The 14,663-nt window shown below is 51.7% G+C and overlaps 1 protein-coding gene across 3 annotated transcripts in view; it reads right to left on the reverse strand.

Moving 5' to 3' along the window:
• Positions 1-976: 976 nt before the first annotated feature.
• The window catches only part of SH2D3C (SH2 domain containing 3C), a 31,538-nt gene continuing 17,851 nt past the window's right edge, over positions 977-14,663 (reverse strand). For all 3 annotated transcript variants that reach the window (XM_049774142.1, XM_049774144.1, XM_049774143.1), the window contains 9 exons: positions 11,704-11,832; positions 10,639-11,093; positions 8,161-8,285; positions 6,593-7,128; positions 4,927-5,042; positions 3,992-4,163; positions 3,545-3,656; positions 3,106-3,312; positions 977-1,508 (listed from right to left, as the gene is read on the reverse strand). In XM_049774142.1, the coding sequence (XP_049630099.1) occupies positions 1,333-1,508; positions 3,106-3,312; positions 3,545-3,656; positions 3,992-4,163; positions 4,927-5,042; positions 6,593-7,128; positions 8,161-8,285; positions 10,639-11,093; positions 11,704-11,832 (2,028 nt within the window). In that variant the 3' untranslated portion in view covers positions 977-1,332. The remainder of the gene's footprint in view (positions 1,509-3,105; positions 3,313-3,544; positions 3,657-3,991; positions 4,164-4,926; positions 5,043-6,592; positions 7,129-8,160; positions 8,286-10,638; positions 11,094-11,703; positions 11,833-14,663) is intronic.

Below are 14,663 nucleotides of genomic sequence, written 5' to 3' on the forward strand. Positions count from 1 at the left end.
ACATTCCTACACCCACACAGTGAAAAGCTTCTGTGGGCAGGTGTCAGAGCCTGAAAAGAAATTAGTTTATGCTGTTGAGAAAAAAGGAAAGAACACCAAGTTTCCAAATGGCGTGTAATCTCAGTCATAAGTGGTCTGTTAAAAAACAAAACCAGGGGGCGCGGAGAGATAGCATGGAGGTAAGGTGTTTGCCTTGCATGCAGAAGGCTGGTGGTTTGAATCCTGGCATCCCATATGGTCCCCCCCGAGCCTGCTGGGGGCAATTTCTGAGCATAGAGCCAAGAGTAACCCCTGAGCACTGCTGGGTGTGACCCAAAAACCAAAAAAAATAAAAAAGAAAGAAAGAAAGAAAAGAAAAAGAAAAAACAAAAACCCAGGGACCGGAGCAGTGACACAGTGGTGAGGCATTTGCCTTGCACTCGGCTGACCTAGAACAGACCGCAGTTTGATCCTCTGGCATCCCATCCCCTGGTGACCCAAGCCAGGAGTGATTTCTGAGCAAATAGTCAGGAATAACCCCTGAGCATCACCGGGCGTGGCCCAGAAACAAACAAACGAAAAAAACAAAATACAGGGGCCAGAGAGATAGCATAGCGATAGGGCATTTGCCTTGCACGCGTTCAACCCAGGACAGAGAGTGGTTCGATTCCCGGTTTCCATATGATCCCCTGAGCCTGCCAGAAGCAGTTTCTGAGCACAGAGCCAGGATTAACCCCTGAGCATCACCAGGAGTGACCCAAAAACCAAACACCAAGAAAAAAAAAATCTAAACCAAACTGAAGCAGGGACTGGAGAGATGCAAGTTTCTCTCTCATCAGTTGGAAGCAGTTGTTTCCTTTCTCCATGCTCCTTCAATAAGGTACCTGGTTTTTAGTACCAGAGATAATCCTGGCGCTTCTGGAAGTGTTCCACTTCCACTTGTGAGAAAAGACGCCCCATTTCCCCGCCAAAATCCCCAGGAGAGACAGAAAGAAAAAAAGAGTCATAAAAGTTTATTTTATGAAAGAAAGGGCATGGGTTCTGTACATCTTTTTACAGGACAGACGTATGTACAGCCATGTGGGAGCCTAGAGGAGAGGGGGAGACTAGGGGAGTCCCCCAGAGCACCTCAGCAGGCAGGGGAGAGGGAGAGGCTGGAGGAGCCCAGGCAGCTCAGGGTCTTCCCAGAGAAAGTACTGCAATGTGATGCAGGAGGGACGGAGTCCAGAGCCCCCTGAGCTGCAGTGAGAGTTTGGGGTCATGCCCAGAACATTCTGAGGCTGATCACAGTGTCCTGATGAGGAGGCTGGGCATGGGTCCCTCTCTGGTGACCCCAGCCCGGGGTTCTTGGGGTCAGAGTTCGCTAGAGCGGACTGCAGGCTCCAGCTTGTGGCTCAAGGCGGTGAGAACCTTGTCGAACTTCTCGTAGCGTCTGGCCTGGCTGCTGGCGGCACCCTGGCTGCCCCACAGCAGGCGCATCTGGAACTCGGTGCTGAAGATTTCCAGGAGCTCCGGCCGGGGCTGGAATCCTGGAGTGGGGATTGGGGGGACAGGCACAGAGGTCAGGGCATCCCCAGGCAGCATATAAGACCGCCATAGCTCCCCACACACAGGGATGAGTGTGGTTGCTTGTTTGTCACCCTAAACTTTTGTCCTGCTATTTGTTTGGGATTTTTTTTGGGGGGGGCTTGTTTTGGGGTTACACCCAGTGGTACTCTAGAGTTATTCTGGCTCACTATACTCAGGGATCACTGCTGGTAGTCTTGGAAACCATTTGGGACACCAGAGATGGAACCCAGGTTGGCCGCATGCAAGCAAGTGCCCACCCCACTGTACTATCACTCCAGCCCTGGGTTGTTTTTGTTTTCATTTTAAGTAAAAACAGATTTTATTGGGAGGTTCTGAGAAAGGGATGGAGAGAATAAGAAAGAGGAATGAGGGCTGGAGTGATAGCACAGTGGTAGGGCGTTTGCCTTGCAAGCTGCCAACCCGGGACAGACCCAGGTTTGATCCCTGGCATCCCATATGGTCCCCTGAACCTGCCAGGAGAGATTTCTGAGCATCGAGCCAAGAGTTACCTCTGAGCGCCACCACTGGGCGTGCCCCCAAAAAAGAGTAACATGCTCAAGAGAGAGAGTGAGCTACACCGAAGGTGGAGAGAACCCTGGTACACAAACCAGCATGGAATCAGAAAAGTGCACATCTCAGGACAGAAGATGGGGCCACAAATGTACATGTGGACCATGAACCCAAGCATTTGGCCAGGTTTGGTTTTGCCTTGCTTTTGCTAGCTGTAATTTCCAATTGTATCTACAATGAACTTAGGGGACTCAAATGATAGCTAAAGCAGTAAAACAGTAGGATCATCTGGAGCCAGAGATCAAGGCTTTGAAAACAGCCCTGTAAGTGTCAGAGAGATAGTACAGCGTTTGCCTTGCAAGCGGCTGACCCAGGACCAAAGGTGGTTTGAATCCCGGCATCCTATATGGTTCTCCCATGCCTGCCAGGCGTGATTTCTGAACAGATAGCCAGGAGTAATCCCTGAGCACCGACGAGTGTGCCCTCCCACAAAAGAAATAAAAGAAAACAGTCCTGTAAAGCGGGGGAGGGGGTTCCCAGGCCCATGATGGGGATGGATAGGACTGCTGAGGCTGGTGGGAGATTGGGGACCCAGAGTCCTCTCTGAATGACCTCCCTGTGTCCCTCAAGTTTTTGCTGGTTGCAAAAACTACTGCTTGAGGGTGGGTTAGAAAGGAGAGATGAGAAAGGTGGGGGAGAAGGGGCAAGAGATAGAACGGGAGAGGGAGGGCCTGGAGAGATAGCACAGTGGCGTTTGCCTTGCAAGCAGCCGATCCAGGACCAAAGGTGATTGGTTCAAATCCCGGTGTCCCATAGGGTCCCCCGTACCTGCCAGGAGCTATTTTTGAGCAGACAGCCAGGAGTAACCCCTGAGCATCGCCGGGTGTGGCCCAAAAACCAAAAAAAAAAAAAAAAAAAAAAAAGAAGGGGAGAGGGAGCAGGAAGGTAGGAGGGGAGAAGGACCAGAAGAAAGACGGGGCGTGTGTGCAACCCCAGAACGGGAGGAGATAGATGCCCAGTCCCTGGCCCAGTGCTCTTGTAACTCACCCTGTAGCTTGGCCTCGGCGTTGGTGTGGTACAGGCCTCCGTGATGGGCCATGATACGAGCAGCTTCTAAATGTGCCAGCACTACCTCCACACCATGCTCGGTGCTGCCCCAGGGCTCGGGGCCTTCGGCTGGTGCAGAATCACACTCCAGCAGAGTGATCAGAGGCAGCACATGAGGGAATGTGGTATTGCTCAGTGGGAGCCCATCTGCAGAAAGGAAATTCATACCTTGGAGGGGGCCCAGAAACTAAAGGAATCTATCTGAGCTCCCTCAGATCCCCATCAGGCCCCATCCCACCCCAGACACTCCCTTCCTTTCGGAATTCCACCAGTCAAACCCAGCCAGAGGAACTAACTAGTTGTCTACACAGAGTGTGCAGGGCCAGAGAAGCCTGAAAGCTCTCCAAGATCACACAGCAATGGGCGAAAGGCGCGCTACCTTTGCCTTCGTTGAGGCTCTTGAGGAAGGGTTTGAGCTTCTTCTCGTAGAGGATGGCCCCTTCCGTGTGTCGCTGCCGCAGCATCACCCACGTCTGCTCCAGTCGAGCAATCTGGGACGGAACAAATGACGAGATGAACTCAGGACTCAAATTGAGGATACAGGTGTGAATTGTGTCAACCCTGAGCCAGGTGATTGCCAGGTGACTGGGCCATGGACTATGGTGATTGCTTTTCACGCCCTCCTGATATTAGGTATTGGGTATATTGGGTATTGGGTATTGGCAAGAACCAAGGCTCAGAGCCAGGAATATCTCTTTGGGGTTCAGGCTACAAAGCCATCACGTTTATCCTGATGCCATGAACCATGCACCCCCAGGATCGCATCCCAGGGCTCTTGCAGCAGACAGACTCCCCAAAGGTTGGTTCAATCCTGGCCCCTCAATACCTGAGCCATATCCAGGGCGCCCATCACCGCTGCAAAACTGAACATGTTGCCCATGGTGCCCCTGAGCTCAGCCGCCAGCTGGATGGTCTTGTATAGGAGCGCGGCCCGTTCCTCGGCGGAGCCTGTGCAGCCCAGGATGTCCACGGCCAGCGTGATGGACATGGTGTGGAACCTGGAGGGGCAGCAGGGCCGAGGATGGAGCAAGGAGGCAGGAGAAAGAGGATGGGAGAAGGGGAGGGAGGTACCAGGAGTAGGGGGCGTGGCCTAAAGGGCATGGCCTGAGAGGTGGGGAAGGAAGCTGGTTTTTGATTGGTCTGTGTTAGAAGGGGTGTGGCTCCAGAGTGCCCAGATGATAGGCTCGTGGTCTTTAGGGGCGGAGCCTGTGATATTTTAGGGACTTGGCATTCAAGGGCAGAGCTATAAACATTGATGATTAGGGGTCAGAGCAGTGGCGCAAGCAGTAAGGCATCTGCCTTGTGCAAGGTAACCTAGGACAGGCCAGGTTCGATCCCCCTGGGTCCCATATGGTTTTCCCCAAGCCAGGAGTGATTTCTGAGCGGGGTGTGGCCCCAAAGCAAACAAATAAAAACAAAAATAACAATGATGATGAAATGACAATGACAATGATGTCATATGTCACAGCCAGAGCTGCTCAGTGCAACGCAACATGGGCTTTGGCCTAGTAGGCCCTAGGGGATGGGATGCAAAAGTCGATCCTCCTTCGGAGAGATAAAAGATTTAAACTTTAGGAAAGTTTAAAGTTTAAAGGAGCTGGAGAGTGAGAAGCTGCCATTGGTCAGTAATGTAAGAGGTCAGTGATGTAAGGGGTCAGTGACATAGGGGGCATGCCCAGGACCCAGGGTTGGAACTGTGATTGGCCAAGAGGGGCCAGGGGAAAAAGGGCACGAAGCAGCCTCGAGAGGTGCTTGCCTTACCTTTCCAGCAGGTCCAGTCGGAGCTGCCTGCCATGCGGGAGGGTGAGCAGCTCCACGCCCCAGCGGACACCCATTAGGGTCTGCATCTCCTTGGTAACGCCCAGTATCCTGGCAACCTGCAAGGATGCCCAGAGGGCTGCTTAATTTCCTGTCGTGGCTGGCCCCAGACATCTGGGAGTCAGGGAGCTCTGTCTAGTAGGGAAGTTGACTGGGAATGGGGGGGAATGGGGTATGTCGCTCACACACACACACACACACACACACACACACACACACACACACACACACACCCAACACGAAGTGAATAAGCCTCATTTTTCCCATCTGTGAAGTGGGATAAATGGAGATGATGGGAAGATGCCAGACTTGTTCTACATGAATGCCATGGACCATGGAACACCTTTATTCCAGAACATGAGGTCTAACACCCCAAAAGCGGAGCACTTGACAAACGTCATCCTGGACCTAGAACCTAGGGAAGGTCGCACCCTCATGCCACAGAGTATCTCAGGGTGGCTTTCATGCCTTCACTCAGCTGGTCACAGAACTCCTTCTTTGCTCTCAGATCTTGGTGGCCATTGCCACAAAGAAATAAGTGTCCTCTCAAATGCCAACGTAAGAAGGTGAAGCCCAGAGAGTGCTGGGGAGATCTTTTGGGGCCAGAGTGGTGGTGCAAGCTGTGGGGCTTTTGCCTTGCACGTGCTGACCTAGGAGGGACCGCGGTTCAATCTCCTAGTGTCCCATATGGTCTCCCAAGCCAGGGTGTGACCCAAAAACATACAAGAAAAAGAAAAGAAAATTATTCAAAGCAAAAGACTGAAGGGTTTGGGCCACGGTCCAGAAAATGACTTTTACTTCTGCCCACTAGGAGGCGCAAGAGAGTTAGTTTACCTGGACCAGCAAGACAAACTTAACACATTTTTTTGTAAAGTGGCTGGATTGGAGGCTGTAAATTTACTGTCACACTGACACTTGGAGGAACTGAGAGTATCTGTCAGAGAGACAGGAGAGTGGGGAGGGTTCTTGTCTTGCATGCGCCCAACAAGGATTTGACTCCTGAGCACTGCCAGGAGTGATCCCTGAGCACAGAAGCAGGAAAAAGCCCTTAGCACTGCTGGGTGTGGCCCCAAAGAGAAAACAGATCAGAGCAATAGCACATCAGGTAGGATGTTTGCCTTGCATGCAGACGACCTGAGTTCAGTCCCTGATATCCAATATGGTCTCCAGAGCCTGCCAAGAGTGATTTCTGAGCATAGAGCCAGGAATAACCCCTGCATGCTGATAGGTGTGGCCCCAAAACCAAAAAGAGAAGAAAAAAAAAAAGAACATTGGGGGAGGGTTGGCTTTGTTTTTCTTCTTTTTTTTAAGAAGGGGTAATTGGGGGCTGGAGAGACATTATAGAGAAGGAGTTTATCTTGCACATGGGGGACCCAGTTTTGATCTTTGTTGGTCCCCTCAACACCACCAGGAGTGGTTCCAAAACACAAAAGGGATAGATGGAGGACCAGAGAGATCCAGTGGTCATAAAGTCCCAGAGCGAGTGAGACGAACTGTGAAATCAGGATCCAGGCCCACTTGCTCAACTTGGGGAATTCAGGACCCCTCACCAGCCCTAGTCCCCAAGTCAGAGGCAAGCCCTGTGGCCTGGCTGGCACCCTATACCTACCAGGCAGTCGGCCTTGGTGACATGCTGCGCTAGGGTCCGAACGTCCACGTCGGCCAGCAGCTCCTTGACCTTCCGCAGGAGGCCCACCTCCAGGGGCCGGTTCTCCTTGGGGATCAGGAGGGACTGGAAGGTGGCAGGGTTGAAGGAGGAGACAGCTTCCACCACGGGGGCCATGGAGGTCCTGCCACAGTCCACCTCGGGGTCCCCATTCTCCGACTGTTCCTTAAACTTCTCCCCATAGCTCCGGGTCTGCCGGCTGGAGGTGTCTGAGACTGGCCACTCACGGCTGCTGCGAACTACGGGCTGGAGCTGGCAATAATGGCCCGAATCTGAGTCACTGTAGCTGCTGAGTGATGGGGATGGGGAGGCCTTGCAGAGGGTGTGGGAGGGGCTGGCATAAGAGCCCTTGTCCGATTCCCCAAGGGGTTTGGGAGTACTTCCAGGACACAGCTGGGGCTCGCTGGAGCGGCGAGAGACAGGGGAAGCAGGCAGCGCCGTGGCAGAGGGGGCCGTAGGGGCAGTGTGGATGCGGGTCACTGTGAAGAGAGGGTCAGAATGGTGAGGAGTGTTCCTGAAGTTTCCCTGACCCCAAAAGATTGTCTGAGTCACCATCCAGAGGGAATAGCCACATCCTCCCTGCTGTATCCAGGCTGGGCCAGGTTTTGGCATCAATCACCTACACCCAGAGCTGGAGAAAGCATAGCAGAGAGGGTTTGACTCCCAGCATCCCATGCAGACCCTGAATCTGCCAGTAAAATCCTTGAGTCTAGAGCCAGGAGTAACCCCTGAGTATCCCCAGGTGTGACCCAAAAAGAATAAAAAAGAAAAGAGAAAATTGCAATAAACTTAGCCTACTTTTGGGCCGGAATAATAGCACAGTGGTAGGGCATTTGCTTTGCATGCTGAAAACCCAGATGGACCCAGGTCTGATCCCCGGCATCCCATATGGTTCCTGAGCCTGCCAGTGTAGACCCAGGAGTAATCCCTGAGTGCTGCAGCATGTAGCCCAAAAAAACAAAAAACTTAAAAATAAAAATAAAAAACTAGGGCCAGAGAGATAGCATGGAGGCAAGGCATTTGCCTTTCATGCAGAAGGTCATCGGTTCGAATCCCGGCACCATATGTCTCCCGAGCCTGCCAGGAGCGATTTCTGAGCATGAAGCCAGGAGTAACCCCTGAGCGCTGCCGGGTATGACCCAAAAACCAAAAAAAAAAAAAACTAGCCTACCTTAGAAAAAGATGTACAGTGAATCCCAGGCATTGCCAGGCCTGGAGGGGCATACTCCATGTGGCAGTCATGAGCAGGCTTAGGGTGACTGTGTGATAGCCCTTAGGCACCCTGGAACAGTGCCTGAGACCCAGTCAGGGCTCCAGAAAGGGTAACAGAATAAACAAGTGTGGGTTACTCTTGAGGGCACTCAAGGGTTCCCTTAGCAGGTTTGCCAAGCCAGTTCCAGCAGGGCTGTTGTTCTCAGAAGAGGGTAATAAGCAACCAAGACATATAGGGTGCTTGCAAAGGCATCCCAGGTCCTCCCCCTAGCTGGCCCCATTCCCTTCTCTGGGCTTACCAGTACTGTAGGCTGGGGAACTGGGGCTCTCAGAGATGGGGGTCATGGGTGAGTGCAGGTCCGGGATCTGGTCCATGCTGAGGGCACAGTTGCGGATGGGTTCCCTGGGGTGGGGCAGTGATGAACTGTGGAGCAGAAGCCTTGGTGAGCATAGTGAGGGTCCTCAGGCAGCCCCAGAACACCCTCACCCCACCTCCCTTCGAGATCCACTGAGCTTCTGGGCAGGAAAGCTGGGAGATTGTTGATTCAAATTTATTCCTAGACTGGTTATCGATGGATCCTCAAATTGCTCCCTGAATGAGAAATTGATTCCCCTATTCCCTACGATGGAGAAGTGATCCTGGTCATATTTATCCATGGCAAATAATCCACACAGACAAGAGGGTAAAAAGGCAAGAAGGTCAGATGCAGAATCCTTTGTCAGCCTGGTAGCAGCTCCAAAAGACCAGAGTCTAGGGCCAGAGAGATAGCACAGCGGTAGGGCGTTTGCCTTGCATGCAGAGCCTGCCAGGAGCGATTTCTGAGCATATTGTCAGGGGTAAAACCAAAAGAAGAAGAAGGAGGAGAAGGAGGAGGAAGAGGAGGAAGAAGAAGAAGAAAGAAAGAGAGAGAGAAAGAAAGAAAGAAGAAGAAAGAAAGAAAGAAAGAAAGAAAGAAAGAAAGAAAGAAAGAAAGAAAGAAAGAAAGAAAGAAAGAAAGAAAGAAAGAAAGAAAGAAAGAAAGAAAGAAAGAAAGAAAGAAAGAGAAAGAAAGAAAGAGAGAGAGAGAGAGAAAGAAAGAAAGAAAGAAAGAAAGAAAGAAAGAAAGAAAGAAAGAAAGAAAGAAAGAAAGAAAGAAAGAAAGAAAGAAAGAAAGAAAGAAAGAGAAAGAAATCACTCCTGGCAGGCACAGGGACCATATGGGATGCCACGATTTGAACCACCATCCATCCTAGATCGGCTGTGTGCAAGGCAAATGCCCTACTACTGTGCTAGCTCTCCTGCTGTACTATTTTAGTTTTGGGGTCACACCCAGACATGCTCAGACCTTACTCCTGATTCTACTCAGGGACCATTTCCAGCAGGGCTCCAGGGGACATATGTGATATCAGCAATCAAACCTGGGTTGGCCATGTGCAAGAAAAACACCCTTTCCTCTATACTATTGCTCAGGCCTGCTTTCTTTCTATAATTTCCAGTTATTTAGATTTGCAGGTTGACTCCCCACAGAGCTCAGAAGACCAAAGAGCATCAAGTATCAAAACTGAGCTCTTCTGTGTGGAGTATATTTACTGCTTTTTTGAGTTACTGCTCCCAAAACGAGAGACTGTTGTCTTTGCTGGGAAACACCTCCATTTGGAGAAGGTCAGGGAGAGAAGAGTAGGTCCATTTGGGGCCGGAGAAATAGCATGGAGGTAAGGTGTTTGCTTTGCATGCAGAAGGATGGCAGTTTGAATCCTGGCATCCCAAATGGTTCCCCAAGCCTTCCAGGAGTGATTTCCAAGCGTAGAGCCAGGAGTAACTCCTGAGCGATTACAGGTGTGACCCAAAAACAAAACAAAACAAAAGAGTGGGTCCATTTGGGGAAGGTCAGGAAGAAAAATAGAGTGGGTTCATATGAGGAAGGTTTGGGGAAAGAAGACCACTCCATTTGGGGAAAGTTTGGGGAGAAAAAAAGAGTGGGTTCATTTGGGAAAGGTCCAGAGAGAAAACAGAGTGGGTCCATTTGGAGAAGGTCCAGGGAGAGAAGAGTGGGAGGCCCCTTCCTAGCCTCTGCCTGCTTCCACACAGAACTCTGACACATGCAGCTTCTGAATCCTGACATTAGGGGCTCCAAAATACAGTCAGATAGATCTCAGCTGGAAAGTGATAGACCCTAGCCCAGGCCCCCCAAAAAGGAATCAGGAGGTACTACCCAGCTGGCACAAGATGGTAAATCTCTTCAAGCAGCAAGAGATGTCAGAGAAACCAGAGCACAGGGCCAGGGAGATAGTACAGTGGTTATGGTGCTGGCCTCTCACACAGCCACCCCTGGCTCAATCTCTGGCACCCCATTTGTTATTCAGAGCTCTGCAAGAGGATCTCTAAGCACAAAGCCGGGAACAACCCAGAGCATGGCTATGAATGGCCCCTGAGCACCACCAGGCCTGGCCCAACATGGTCCAACATGACTCTCCTTCCATACAAAGAAAATTCAAAAGCACAGACTTGGAGTCCTGCACTGAATAAGTCCAACCTGTCTCGGGCTTCCCCTGCCAGTCTGTATCCTCCCTGCAGTGAGGGTGTAAACAGGAAGCCCCTACTGATGAGCAGCTGGCACCAGATCATCCCCCCAATCTATGATGGCTCCCAGAACCCAGAGACAACCACGTAACATGACAGTATATCCCAGTTCCATTCCCTGACTGGACCTTCCCATACAGCCCCTATAGGGAACCCCTCAGGCTGTTTGGGGCACGACAGGCCAATGTCTGGGCAGAGTATGGGATTCTGTGCTGACCTGGCAGGGCTGCCTTCGCCTCGAGTGGCCTTGTCAGCCGTTAGCCCATCGGTCATGGTGACACTGCGCCGCTTCATGTAACTGCCCTTGGTGCCGGCGGGACTGCCGGGACCAGTCGCCTTGCTGCTGCCCGGACTTAGGCCATAGCTGGCCTCCAGGTAACGCAGAGGGAAGGTGCGGTTGACGGGGCAGTAGATGATAGCTCCACTCTGCTCCGACACAGCCTTGCGGCTGCCCACATGATAGCGAACCAGAGCAGGCACATGGTCGAAGCTCTCCTGCTCGAACAGGTATTGGATGTGCGTGTAGCTCTCACCCGCCTTCACCACCACCTTATTGATCTTGAAATGCAGAGCCTGGTTGCGCCAGCGGCATGTGAGCACGTAGTCACCCAAGCTGGTGAGGGAGTCCCGAATGAGAAAGTCACCATTGCGCTGGACCAGGGTCTCCGAGACCTGTGAGGAAATGCCAAGGACCCGGTGAGGGAGATGACCAGGCCAGGGGGTGCTGAAATATGTAGTTGCTTTATTTTTAGGAGATGGGAGCTGGTTTTGGGACATACCAGCAGTGCTCAGGATTTACTCCTGGTTCTGCAGTAAAGAATTATTCCTGGTTGGGGCCGGAGAGATAGCACAGCAGTAGGATGTTTGCCTTGCACGCAGCCAACTCTGATAGACCCTGGTTTTATCTCCAGCATCCCATATAGTTCCCCGAGCCTGCCAAGAGCTATTTCTGAGCATAGAGCCAGAAAAACCCCTGAGCACGGCCAGGTGTGACCCCAAAACTAAAAAAAATTATTCCTGCTGGGGGGCCTGTGAGATACTGAGGATCAAACCTGGTTTGGCTGCATGCAAAGTAAATGCCTCTCCACTGGACTATCTCTCTGGCCCTGCAGCAACAGTTTAAGGCCAAAAACAGGCTCAGCCGAACCACCTATCAGTTCATTCTGCTTCAAACCCACCCAGCGACACATTAGAAACTCTCAGGGCCTCTCTGACTTGTGGATAGCCAACGTGGTAGGTGGAAGAGTCAAGCACACGGAGGGCCAATGCCGGGGTCACTCACCTCTCGGGGGATGCGGCCGTGGTACCAGGCATGGCTGCGGAGATCTGTGCTGCTGAGCTTAAGCTCTTCCTCCAGCTCCTTGTGTAACTTCTCTGGGGACGAGTCCAAGATGTACTTCTCCTTGGAGAACTGTGAAGGAGGCAGAGAGTCAGCACCTGAGCCACAGCCCCCCATCCATCCCACCCTCCTCCTTCCCTGAATGCACTTCTACCCATCTTGGAAATCTGGGGAGACTTAGGTAAGCTGACCAAAATCTCCACCGCTTTGGGGCTGGAGTAATAATACAGCTCGGAGGGTAATATTTTTAAACTTTATTTATTTATTGGTTGTTGGGCCGCACCCAGCGGCATTCAGGAGTCACTCCTGGCTCTGAACTCAGAAATCACCCCTGGCAGACTGGGGAACCATATGGGATACTGGGAATCGAACCAAGCTGAGCCCCTACCAGGTCAGCGACATGCAAGGCAAACACCCTACCGCTGTGCCCCTTGGGGAGGGCAATTGCATGTAGCCTGAGTTCGATCTTCAGCATCCCTATGGTCCCTAGGCCTGCCAGGAGTGATTCCTAAAGTGAGTGCAGAAGCAAGAGTAACACCTAAGTGCTGCTGGATGTGGCTCAAAGACCAAAACAACAAAAACCAAAACACTTCTTTAGGGGGCAGAGAGATAGCACAGTGTTAGGGTATTTGCCTTGCATGTGGCCAACCCAGGATGGACAGTAGTTCATCCCGGCATCCCATATGATCCTCCAAGCCAGTCAGGAGTGATTTCTTTTTTTTTTTTTTTTTTTTTTTTTTTGGTTTTTGGGCCACACCCTGTGACGCTCAGGGGTTACTCCTGGCTATGCGCTCAGAAGTTGCTCCTGGCTTCTTGGGGGACCATATGGGACGCCGGGGGATCGAACCGCGGTCCGTCCTAGGCTAGCGCAGGCAAGGCAGGCACCTTACCTCCAGCGCCACCGCCCGGCCCCAGGAGTGATTTCTGAGTGCAGAGCGAGGAGTTACTCCTGTGCACTGCCGAGTGTGAACCCCCCCAAAAAACAAACAAACAAACAAACAAAATATTTAAATTCCACCCAAATAGTGTCTGTACATGTGGGAATTGGGGGTTGGGGTTGGGGTGGTAGTGAGAACTCTACCACTGAGCCAGCCAAGAAGGAGGAAATAGAAACTAACAGGTCCCAGGACCCGAGAGCTAGTACTGTGAGGAGGGCGCTTGCCCAGGTTCATCCCAGATGGTTCCCCTGATCCCCACCAAGAGTGATTCTTGAATGCAGAGCCAGGAGTAACTCCTGAGCAGCGCCAGATGTGGCCAAAAAGGGGAGAAAGAAAACCAAACAGAAAGCAGGTCCTGTCCTCAAGGAAACCCCTAGACATTCAAGAGCAGCCAATAAAGACAAAGACGCTCTTTGGTGCCGAGTGCGGTCAGCACCACAGCTCTGGACAGCGGCAAAGGCGGCTCCAGGTTCTGGAGCTGGAGGGCCTGGCCGCTGTCCCAGAGAGAAAGCCACATAACAGAGCACCAGAGCATGGGCACCAGTTACACCAGCTCTGGCTCTGTGTAGCCCACAGAATGGGGGGGGGGGGGAAGCAAGGATTTCTCCAGGCACCCTAAGTCAGGCTTCATTCAGGTTTCCAGGCAGAGACACAGACAGAAGAGGCTGCAGGGGTGAGGCTGCAGAGGTGAGATGGGGTGTTTATAACTGTGGGAGACAGGGACAGTGTGGACAGCACTAGGCGGGGACCCAAAGACCTCACCCTGATATGTGACAGTCCCTTGCAGTTCCAAAGGCCCCAGAACTGCCAACTATCCCTGTAGCAGCTGGGCAAACTAACTGGCCCACAGGGAAAGCACTGGAGATAATTTGACTCCCTTCCTTCTCCTGACCAATGGGTGGTCCTGACTTCATGGCACTGTCTCTTGGGATTGGGGCATGAAGGACTTTCAGGGCAGTGAAAAAGGACTTTATTTGCAGGCCCGGAGAGATAGCACAGCGGCATTTGCCTTGCAAGCAGCCAATGCAGGACCAAAGGTGGTTGGTTCGAATCCCGGTGTCCCATATGGTCCCCTGTGCCTGCCAGGAACTATTTCTGAGCAGACAGCCAGAAGTAACCCCTGAGCACCGCCGGGTGTGACCCAAAATCCAAAAAAAAAAAAAAAAAAAAAGACTTTATTTGGCCGGGTGTGTGCCCTTCTCCCACCAGAATCCAGTTCCTTCCTGACAGGTTCAGGGTATCCTCAGAACCTCATTTTCTTCCCCTGTAAAGTGGGTGCAATGGTAGATCAGAACCTGCCTTGTTGTGGGCGGGGATGAAGATGCTCAGAGGACTGTGAGCTGAACTAAGATGTCATTATCATGGGCTATGATTCCTCTTTTCACCCACTCCACCTTCTGCCCCAAAGACAGGCCCTGGGACCAGCCAGAGGGCAGGTGATGGGGGTCCTAAGGGCTGGGCTTATACCCAGGTGAGTCTCCCCTACTTCATGCCAGATCTCAGTGCCTAGCCCCTTACCCCAATCTAAACTGCTTCCCAGTTTCTGCAGTTTCTAGAGTCTCTGTGTCTTTACTTTGTTTATTTTTGGTTTGGTTTGGTTTTGATTTTTTTTTTTTTTGCCACACCAGTGTTTTGTGTTTCTTTTTTGTTTGGGTTTTGAGGTCACAACAATTGCTTTCTCTTGGCTATTATGCTCAGGGATCACTCTTAGCAAGGCCTCACCGACTATATAGAATTAACCATATAGAATCAATCACATGCAAGAAAATTGCCCTCCCAGCTGTACTAGAGCTGCAATCAGGTTCATTTTAGTTGGTTTAGGGCCACCCCTGGCAAGGCCAGAAATTGCTCCATGCTCAGTGCTCAGACATTCTGTCTCAGCAGCCGCTGACTCTGTTATTTCTCACTGAGTTCTCACTGAAGGTGGGTCCAGTGCCAGGGGATAAGGGTCAGAATGGGGGAAGC

Source organism: Suncus etruscus, chromosome 5, assembly GCF_024139225.1.
Source record: "Suncus etruscus isolate mSunEtr1 chromosome 5, mSunEtr1.pri.cur, whole genome shotgun sequence".
NCBI classification, from domain to species: Eukaryota; Metazoa; Chordata; class Mammalia; order Eulipotyphla; family Soricidae; genus Suncus; species Suncus etruscus.